The following is a 10,984-nucleotide window of genomic DNA, read 5'->3' on the forward strand; positions in this document are numbered from 1 at the left end:
GAGAAAGTGTTTGTGAAAATCAGAGAAAAGTTCTGCAGTGCCGGTCAGTGACGAGGAGGATGAGGAGGAGAAGGATGATGTCGCACAGTTTCAGGGCCTTCGTCAGGACACACTGCCATTCACAAATTCTTCCTCTCATAATTGCACCTTGTCCAAAGAACTACAGTAAAGCAATAAAATCAGTACCACACATTTCCCACTACAGGGTGCAGAATATCTCTTTTTCTTTAAAAAATAAAAGAATTGTCTGTCTCTATAAGGTCAAACTGTTCATTTAATAAATCCCTGCTGAGAAAAGGACAGCTCCTTTCATGCGGTTAATGTACTTTCCTGTCGGTCCACTACAGCTGAGCAAAGCCTTGTGTCTGAGCTATTTACTGCAGGACATGATGGAGAAAGTGCCTACCTCAGACTTTCAGATCTGATTAGTCATCTTCAGATGTGGCAGCCATTGGATTTAGCCTTCAGTCGGTGGGCTTGTGAACCGCTTCTGGCTATAGACGTTTCAGATCAGGGATCAGAAACTGAGGCAGGGCTGGTGCATGGATAAAGGGAGAATGAATTTAAACATACAGCAGACATGTCTAAGGATCCCAGATCACCTCAGGGTGTGGTTGAGGAGTGAGAGAGTAGTTCATGTAGTTGATGTAGAACTTCCCATGAAGAAAATTGTCAAGCATCAGAAATGTCTGACCTCAGAGAGTAAAATAAGCTACTTTAATGTGCTCAGAGCATGTCGGCACACACAAAGACTGGTGCAAAGGGCATCTTCAGTTGGCACCTGGAGATGGACATGTGTCTCATTGTTCCACCACAAAGGCCAATGCCTTAAATGTGGAAGTTTGCACAAAATGTATGTTTTAGCCCAAATTAATTGTTTTCAACTCTGAAGTCTTGTAATATATTTATAGACAGGACTATATGGGATAGGCACATTTCTGAGTCATGCAATCATAACCCGGGCAGTCCTGACAGTGATTTCTAGTCGAGATAAGATTAAATCACAGAAGACTTCAGCTGATTAAACATGTCTGCATTTCTTTTTGCTAAAGACAAGAATAAAATTGTGTCTGAATCTGGTTTTTGTTTGAAAAGTTGCAAATAAGCTATAAAAAAGGTAAAGAAATAGAAACAACGCCTCATCTGAGTCATGAAACAGATAGTTGATGCAAAATAAGGAAAGAAAACAGCAAAAGAAAAAGAATGATTTAGGAACCTTCTAACACCATTTCACCCCAAACGGAGAGAGCCTTCTTGTTTTTTCTCCAGGCTGAATAAGACGGCCAGCAGAGACCATAAACAAGAAAAAGTTGTCACTTCTCATCACTCAGCTGTAGAAATAAAGACTTAAGTTAGTTTAAAGTGACTGTTTCACTTTAAGTCATTAATGTACATTTTACACCTGCCCTTGCTGCAGGAAGCACACATCTTGCTGCAGTATTCCCAGAGGAGCTAATATGCTTTTAAAAGCTCAGGGTGCATCTTCACGACATGAGTGAGTTATGATATGGAACACACGAGCGCAGCATCTACACAGGCCAGTGTGTCTCATATTTAGATTGTGTCAAACAGACATGCAGGCGCTGCTGCCCTGCTCCAGTCTGCAGCAGCACGCCATCTTTCTGCAGCAAAAGGCTGTTTTGTTTTTTCTTATTGCAGTTTTGGAAGAGTTCCCACTGCTGCTGCATTGAGACTCCAGCGGAGGGGCCTGGAAGGAAGAGTGGTGTGCCACCATCCATCCTATATGATGTTAACTAAATGAAACAGACCTGTTCTCGCCATGTCGCCATCTGCCTAGGTTATTTTGTTTCTTAGAACCATGTACACAAATGTAGAAAAGGGCAGAATGCTGATATTTTGTTATATGCATCGGTCGTCCATGCTTTTAAATCCAATAAGGCTAAAGGATCTTGTTGGTGGTGGTTTAATAAGCAAAGCCAACTTGTGCATAATACAACTAAAAGTAATTCTCTGTAAAACTAGCTGTTATGTTGTTGCCGTGACTTTAGGTGACGCTGTGACTCAGGCTTGTGGTTCAGGTTTAGACAGGGACTTGATTTCTGCAGCTGCTCATCTGTGATGTTTCCCACAGCTTTCTGAACACACACACCCTTCTGTTCTTTTGTTAAACCAGGAAGGTCCCAATTAGATCAACTTTCTCTTCAGTGGAATTTGATGGGAACAGAAGATACTGGTCACCACAAGCAGCTTTAACATAAAAGGCGTTTATGGAAGGACGGATTGATCAGATCCAGCTGGGCCCAGAACTTCAGGAGCTGCTTCTGTAATTAAACACAAAGAAGCTGGGAGGGGAAAGAGGCAGCAGCTGATAAATAAATCTTGTTTTATAGTGTCAGTCAGATCCTGTCATTTTCTGCTCATGTAATGGCCAGAACTAGAGGACCCGTGAAGACACCAAACACAGTAAGACATTTTAACAGTCTTTATTAGCCTAAAGCTAATAGGAGGAGTTACCGGAGTAAAACTCAGGTAAGGGCAGAGACGAAGGCAGGCGTGGGTCAAAGCCAGGTCGAGACGAAGCAGGTACAAGGAGCAGGCTAGAGACGTGGTCGAAGACAGGCGAAGATTGTGGTGGCAGGCAAAGTTCTTGGCGAGGGTCAGGCATGGAAACAAGGTCAGGACACTACGATCAGGCAAAATGAAAACGGCTGGAAGATTTACTAGCAGGAGCGTTCAAAAATCTGGCGCTGGCTTGGTGTTGATCCTGGAGTCTTACAGGGAGCGATACAGGTGGAGCTGATGAGGAGTTAATGTGAGACAGGTGGTTTAGATGAGAATGATGGTGAGTTGGCTGTGGTTGCTGGGGAAACAGGGATTGGCTGGAGCTGGGTCATGACAGCACATCTATGTAATTCTGACATCATTAAAACCCTTCAGAGCTCTTTGCTGACAACAATGGTTCCATGGATAAAGTAGAGATGCTGTGCTTAGATTATGTTTTGGTTCCCAAATGCAATTCTACACTACAAGGGGTCCGAAAAACTCATCTTAACTCATCTCATAGATTTTTCTTTAGCACAAGCCATCAATAAATATTCAGTTTTTTAAGGATAATCTTAAAAACAGCAGTTCATCCATCCATCCATCCATTTCCTTCCGCTTATCTGGAGTCAGATCACAAGGGCAGTAGAAGGCGTCCAGGAGGCTTCCTAACCAGATGCCCGAGCCACCTCAACTGACTCGATGTGGAGGAGCAGCGGGTCTACTCCAAGCCCCTCCCGGATGAGCGAGCTTCTATCCCTATCTCTAAGGGAGAGCTCAGACACCCTGCGGAGAAAAACTCATTTTGACTGCTTGTATCCGTGATCTCATTCTTTCTGTCGTTACCCAAAGCCTTCACCACTCTCTCTTTATTCTGCTCTCCCCACCTATTCCACCTATTCCAGGAGGAAAAGGAGAAAGCATAAAAGGGTCTCCAGAGCATCATTGCTGTTGGTTTAACAGCTGATATGCGCACATCCATTAATATGGGGGCATATCTTGCTGTTACTTGCCACTAGGTGGACAAAGAAAGTCATGAACTCTGTTCATCAGTCTTGGGAGTACAGCATTTTCCTCAGAAGCACACTGCAGAAAACGTGGCCTCAGTTGGTCACTAGTTGGAGGAGTGGGGCGTAGCAGGTGTTTTGTCACTGATGCAGCAGCAAATGTGACTAGAATGATGCAAATACAACCGACCATTTGTATTGACCATTCCATGAATTTAATTGTAAGAAAATCGTGTGATCAAATCACAACACTAACAGAAATATGCAACAAAACACAGCAAACTGTAACATACTTTTGATCAAGCACCATGGCCAAGGAAAAGATCCCTCAAATGCAGCAACAGCTGGGAACACCATTCCATAAATGAATAAATGAGGTGCCAAAACAATGGAACAGCACCTACCACCTGCTGGAGAGAATGACTGAACAGAAGGAGGCAGTCTGGGTGTCACTGTCCTCATTAACTGATATTACTCCACTGACTCCGGAAGAATTAGAAATCATTGACGAGATGCTCGGGGTGCTTGCTCCTTTTTACCAAGCCACAAGAGAACTCTCTTAAGGAAAAATGAGCCTCGGGGTCAAAGGTTATTCCATTGATGAGAATGATCCACATTGAGCTTCAACATCAATCTTCAACAGTGACAAAAACCGCTGCTCAACAGCTGTCTGAAAATCTGTCAAAGCGGCAAACGGAGTCCATCTGCAACATGGATTTGCTCGGTGTGATGACACTGGCAACACTGTTGGACCCTAGGTTTAAAACTGTTGGCTTTTTTGGGACACTGTCCACTTTTTTTACATCCCGAGTCGAGGTCAGCAGCACACCGTCACCACTAGTGTTGGTAGTGCCAGATGGTGAACCAAGATCTCCTCAAAGTCGTATGGAAGTCTGGCTTCATGGTCGCACTGAACTCCTCCCATTCCCAGGGTTTTGCTTCCATGACCACACGGGCCCAGAAAATGGGTTACCCAGAATCCTCTGGTCAGGGTCCCCAGTGACCCGCATCTGGGCGAGTGAAAGCAGTTTCCATTTATATTTCTCTTTACGAGGGGTCTGTAGGCTGCACTTTGTCTGATCCCTCACCTAGGACCTGTTTGCCATGGGTGACCCTACCAGAGACATAAAACCTAAGATCATTGGGATACTCAAACCCCTCCACCACGATAAGGTGGAAGCCAAGGGAGGGAGCAATGTTTCACTAAAAGGTTTGGATTACAGCAGTATGGTATAGAAAAATGAATAAAATGGGTATTCCAGGGGCTCGACTAAATATAAAAAGCTGAAAACTTGTTCTGCTGCTTTTCAGGTTTAGCAGGAAATTCTGTGGCCACACAGATACTAGCAGGAAATTCAGCAGAAGCAGTTGTCTGCTGCTTGTCATTCCCCAGTTTCATTCCTGGTGCAGCTCTCTAACTGTTAACCCTCCCACTGTCCTAATGGGTGTGACCCCGCGAGGAAAGTTGACCAGTGAGCAGGGTTGCAGGTTGAGGAGTGAGCACCACCTCACCCCTGCCACGTGGACCTCAAGGGATAAACCAACAACTCTGCTCAATGGTCAACTTTCCTCGTGGGGTCGCCCATAAAGACAGAGCGAGGGTTAAAAGGACCAAATTTAATCTTTCTATCCTGAAGGAACCTGAAACGAAGCTGTAAAAACTGAGCACCATTCGTGTCTGTTTTTCGTTTTTCTCCAACACATTTTTAAAAAGGTTTACCCAGAATAGTTTTTACTGAAAATCAGACTTAATCAGCTTTTAAAGCTTCTCTGCATAGTGGCATGTCAAGTGTGACACACACACAAGAAGGTCTGGTTCTGTCTCACATTCCAACCCGATCAAGGCTGCCGTGTGTTCCCACCCACAGAACATGAATGGCAGGACATAAATCAGAAGCATCTGTGGTTTATTATGAGTTTCTAAAAATATAGAACATGCTTTTTACAATATTTACACACTTATAAAGCCATCAGTAGCTAAATGTAGTAAACACAAGAACTTTTGGATGAGTACAAGACGAAATAAAAAAATACTATCCACTTCTCATCTCTCTGTGCATGTAAAGTCATTTTGCAAAACAAATTAAACTTTTGTGGTAAAAACATCTGAACTCTTTTCAGATGAGGAACGTGAAGAGAAGAAATGTTTCATGTGGCAGCAGCACAAATAGATACATGGCATTAAGGAGCAAAACTTACAATCAACCCTTAAAAATATATTAGAATAAGGTTATTAATGCTGCATAAAAATGTTTTAGCTGCAGCATTTTTTTCTAAAAAATAAACTGTTCCACACACACACACACACACACACACACACACACACACACACACACACACACACACACACACACACCTATTAATAAAAAACAAAACTATTTGGTCAATTTTACATCTTACAGTGCATTTCTGTATGTTGGGGAGACAATTAGGAAAGTTAGGAAGTCATAAACTGTCTGAAGCATCAATAAGCTTTCATGTCTTCTCTCTGTTTAAAGAGAACAGAGATAAACTGTCGAAAGTCAAGCTCTATCAAAACCAAGAAGAGGCTTTACTAAAGGGAGGAATGCGCTGCATTCAAAGGCTGCTCACTGCAAAAACTGATTTCTAAAAAGTAAAAAGTCCTCTTCAGACATTTTATCCTATTTTTTTCAAAAAAGAAAAAAACAATCTTCTCTAGAAAACAGCATTACTTAAAATGAGGACCATATTACCCTAAATCCATTCCAGTGAGGTAAGCAAGAGTTGCTTGGCTTGAATTCGTAAATGCGAACACGTTTAGATTTTTTTGCTATATTCTAGCCAAGCATTGGCAGATTTTTTACTATAAACTTTGGATCATGTTTAAGAATATTTACTTGAGCAATATACTATTTTGCTGGGGAAGATATGTTTTAGAATAAAAAGAAGAAAATGCCAAAAAAAATGTCCTTATACTTTTTTAGAAATGCGTTTTTGCAGTGTTCCTGGTTCAGTTCGAACCGCATCTTCTAATTCACAAACCAGAAATCTGACTTATAAATTATTCTTTGACCTTTTGAAAGAAGTTGATTTTACTAAAACATCTAATCGACGTCACCAAAATTGTCATCATCACCAAGAGCATCCTCCTCTTCCTCTTCATCACCTGCACTGCTTGGCTCAGGCTCATCAGAGCTCGGGACCGCTTTCTCCTTCTTGACTACTGTCAGAAGAGCCATGTCAGCAGGTGAACTGAAGCAGAGCATCGTTTCACACAGACAACGACACAAACAGTGAGACAAACCGACCGTGGACATCTCTGCTTGTAAGAAAAAAGTACAAACTAGGGTTTACATCAGAAGACATCCACAGTAGAAATCAACAGAAAACAGGTTACCCAGAATCCTCTGGTCAGGAATTAAGAAAGCCCAGAGAAGGAGCACACTTCTTAGGAGCACTGAAACCAGCCTAACGTTCTCTTAGATTTGGGAAAGTCCTCACCAGAATTTAGAGTCACACCTAGTGTCAAGCATCCGTTGTTAGTGCAGCTACTTAGCTTGAACCTTAAAAGCCTTAAAACATTGATGCATCCTTGGTAGATCAGAGTATTAAACATAATTCACGGCAGTAACTTTTAGAGTGACAAATTACAAAAGGCGCAAACATTTAAGGCTAAGTAACTGCAGAAATGAAATCACTGCTGCTGTGAATTAAGGTTTAAGGTAATAAAGTTTCAAGACCCACACCTAGATCCACTGGTCCATATTTACATCCCCAACTCTACTGTTTCAAAGTCCAGTTAAAAATCAAAGTAAAATATTTCATCAAAGTTCATATAAACAGGTGTGGAACAGGTCAAAACAAAACTTAAGAGATGTCTGACTAGTAGGAAAAAAGAGGCCTTTTGTTTGTCGCCTCCAGGAAAATGGACCCAAAAAGCCCAACCAGCCTCCATCCCAGTCCCAAGAGAAAGAGGATCAGATAAGCTCTGGTTCTGTGGTCCTCACCACACAGTTGGGTCCCCTTTCTCAAACTCTTTTGGGTGCATCTCAATGCCGTGTTCACTTTTTTTCCTGCAGAGCCTCACTGCAACAATGATACCCAGGAGAACCAGGATGACAACGCAAGCTCCTCCGATAGCAGCTGTCAGAAGCCCAATTTCGGAGAGGGTCACTGGAAATTACAAGAACAAGAAAAACACCTTGGGAAAAGGGAACAATTGGAACAAATGTCTCCTCAAACATAATGAACTCCTGTTTATAAGTGTCACTCGTTTATAAGTGTCACTCATTTATATTTTACAAAGTCAGAGTCCTGGAGGATCACACATGCCATCAGTCTGACCTTTGTTGACAATTTTGAGGTAGATCTCTCCGTTGACGCCATGCACATCGGGAGGGTTTCGCACTTGGCAGATGTAGGTACCATTAAAGGTCGGAGGCACTCTCTGTAAGGTAATGGAGACATCCTTTTTCAGGACATCTCCTGACCACTCCACTTGGCCTTTGAAACGCCCCTCTGGTGGGGGGAATGGACCCCCCTGGTAGTAAAACACCTAAAGCAAAGGAACAAAATTCTGTTTGTCAGAAAAAGTAGCCAGTAGATGGATCTGCAACCACGCATAATTACAAATGCCTAGGCAAGAACACGGGTTGTACTCACAGACTCATCAGCTCCTCCAGAGAGGGGTCTGAAGGTCCATGACACCGATACAGACTGAGAGACAGGATTAACGGAATTGAAGGTGCACTTCAGTTTCACGTTGGTTCCATTCACGGCTTCCAGCTCACGGGAAGTGTAGATATCTATTCCACAGACGGGTCGCACCCCTGGAATAAAGAGTGTATAAATGTTCAGGCTAGGGCTGGGCGATATGGCCTAAAATCAATATCACGATATTTTGAGGATTTCACCTCGATAACAATAAATGGACGATAACTACAGGTATGCGAAGAAACAAAAATTATCCACTAGATGGGGCTGTCACATGTATTACATTGAGTCACATTTTTACCTGACTCAAGGTGGTACAGCTTCTTAAAGGGACATGAATGTTGCCAGCCTACACACATCTTTTCAGTATTTACTATCAAATTTATTGACATGGGAGAAATGATCACAATAAGAGTCAGAAATTTCGATAATGATAAGTTTTCGATTTATTGCCCTGCCCTAGTTCAGGCCAGGACCTTATAGCAGGGTAAATGAGGAAAAATCCATGATTCCTTGAAGGAATCCTGTCCACCCACTAATAATTAATGCCAGATGTTAAAACTAGAAGCATCTTATGTTGAGAAATAATGGAATTAAGACCTGCTTTGGTCAAATCTTAAACTAAAGTCATGTATAATCTCCCATAGTTTTTCACAAGCTTATGATGGGGACTATTCTCAGCTACATCCATTCCAAACTAGTTAGAAGGGAATGGGGTTAATTTAAAAAGCTAATCATAAGAGCCATTGATTACTTTCTAAGAGTTTCATTATCTAACATTGTCACAGGCCCCAGAACAGATTAGTCATGACTCCATACAATTAAAGGCTACTTTCTGCCTCTGAGCCCAAGATGTTGCATGCTTTATGTCACCAACTTCAATCTGAGTTAATCATACTGCTGCATTCCAGCTCTGCAGCAAGGAGAATATTTTAGAAATGGAATTAAAGAAACAGAATTTTATAGAAAAAATTAATCAAGGTCTTTTAAATGTTTACCTACTCTGTCTGAGGCTCTTACAAAACACAAGGTGTTTACTGAAACGAAGTTTTGACTCACTGTTGCTGAGAATCTGTGTGAAACCAGCTGACTGAGCTGAGGGCAGAATGTTGATAAAAATACTCTGATGTTTGGCTCGCAGTTAAAGATAAAGTGCTCCTGATACGAGACTCCAGCTGGCAAAAAAAAAAAAAAATACAACGCACACCCAAGTGAGTAAAAACTTTCCAGTATTCACATTTTAAAGGAATGTGTAGACACCAGTTTATGTCAGCAGGGAGCAGAGTTGAGCTGTTGGATGTTTACTGAAAATCCTGAGAACAAATTGTGAGCCAAATAAAACGCCACTTATATTAGAATAAACAAAGATTAGCAAAACTATGTTGCATAATTAGGTTAAGAAATAAATATATTTCTGTAACATTGAAACAATTTTATGTGCATGTGACATTTTGCCAGATATTCTTAGACTGATTTAATTTATACTTTACATCATCTTTTGGAACACATTTGTTTAATCAAATAGTAAAAATCACAAGTGTGTGCCCAACACACAGAGGGGAAAGATCAGCACACGCAGGGCGGCACCAGTGGTGAGTAAAGGGAGGAATATCCACTGTTGAGTTTTTACAACTGCACGTGATCACACCTGAACTCAATGCTCAGGTCAAGGTTTCAGCACTCTTGCAAGATCCATAAACTATGTTTTAGTTGTTCTTCTTTAGTTTTAATAAATAAGCAGAAGACAGCCATCTCTACAAGCATGAACTATTCTGGCTGTGTGTTAATCATCAGCTTAATGAGACACTCGTGTGATGATAGTTTCATGTTTAGATAAGGTAATTAGGACTTCTGTGACTGATGTGTAAAGGCTGCCAAGAGATGATCTCTTCTTCTTTTGAATAACAAAACAATGCAGGTTCGTAAAATTGCGTCTGCATTATTGTACATTATATCCAATAAATCCACAACCAGTAAACCTAACTTCATCAGATCAACTTATTAACTCTAAGGCACGGTGGTGACAGTATGATTATTTGTGCTTTGCGGCAGCTGTCCTGCTGTCACCAAGTCAACCAAAGTCTTAAGGTATATGTGAGGAAAACAGATGTAAGAAGTGAAATACCTCAGCATGACTAAACCGCTGTTTAATTAATTACACTACATGTGAATAAAACTGAGGTAATCAAATTTCCTCCACAACAGCAACACTTTTAATACATCTTGCTGCTAAAAGTGAAATATTTAAACCCAGGTCTGATTTGACTTCTCGTTTTTCACATTTTTTCACCATTGCCTTCTAGTTAATGGTAAATAGATGAGTTCTGTCACCCTCAACCTTTGCCTTCAACTCAAAGGTCACAGTCTAAACGAGCTGGGGATCTTTTCTCTAAACAGAGGTTATGTTGTTCTGTCGGTCGGAACAAAACCAGTGGGAGTGAAACTCGAGCAGACCTGCGGACCAGGAAACGGGCAGAACTCACCCGACAGCAGGAATCCTGCGACAAACGCCAGCAGCCATGTCCGAAACATTAGTTCGCACATGTATACTTCTTCGCCTGTAGCGGGTTGTCCTGAAAACGCGTAAAACGTTGTTTAATTACAGGAATCCTCAACTGCGCGCAGTTATCGCTCGGGAACTTCCGTGACTCGACCTGCTCACACCTGATGGGCGGTGTTTTTTTTTTTTTTTTTAACTCTTGCATAACCTGTTTATCCCCGCAGACACACTCCCACGTGATACCTAAACATCTGTTCCCACCTCTAAAAGTTAGTTAAGAAAATTCAAACTTTATGAAGGC

At 41.7% G+C, this 10,984-nt stretch overlaps 1 protein-coding gene across 1 annotated transcript; it reads right to left on the reverse strand.

Annotated features, from left to right (window-relative positions):
• Positions 1-5,399: 5,399 nt before the first annotated feature.
• Positions 5,400-10,872, reverse strand: mpzl2b (myelin protein zero-like 2b). The gene is made up of 4 exons (XM_015961004.3): positions 10,667-10,872; positions 8,133-8,299; positions 7,815-8,025; positions 5,400-7,643 (listed from the first exon to the last, which is right to left on the reverse strand). The coding sequence occupies exons 1-4, from the start codon at positions 10,725-10,727 to the stop codon at positions 7,474-7,476; spliced, it is 609 nt and encodes a 202-aa protein (XP_015816490.1). The 5' UTR covers positions 10,728-10,872; the 3' UTR covers positions 5,400-7,473.
• Between the last annotated feature and the right edge of the window lie 112 nt (positions 10,873-10,984).

Source organism: Nothobranchius furzeri, chromosome 10 (genome assembly GCF_043380555.1).
Source record: "Nothobranchius furzeri strain GRZ-AD chromosome 10, NfurGRZ-RIMD1, whole genome shotgun sequence".
In the NCBI taxonomy this organism is placed as follows: domain Eukaryota; kingdom Metazoa; phylum Chordata; class Actinopteri; order Cyprinodontiformes; family Nothobranchiidae; genus Nothobranchius; species Nothobranchius furzeri.

What these genes read in the sequence shown, in the direction of transcription:
- mpzl2b (XM_015961004.3), bottom strand. Translation starts at nt 10,727, where the DNA reads ATGTGCGAACTAATGTTTCGGACATGGCTGCTGGCGTTTGTCGCAGGA. An exon ending in CTGGAGGAGCTGATGAGTCT is followed by an intron (nt 8,026 to 8,132) that starts GTGAGTACAACC and finishes CCTTTGCTTTAG; the next exon opens with GTGTTTTACTACCAGGGGGG. An exon ending in CCTCAAAATTGTCAACAAAG is followed by an intron (nt 7,644 to 7,814) that starts GTCAGACTGATG and finishes TGTAATTTCCAG; the next exon opens with TGACCCTCTCCGAAATTGGG.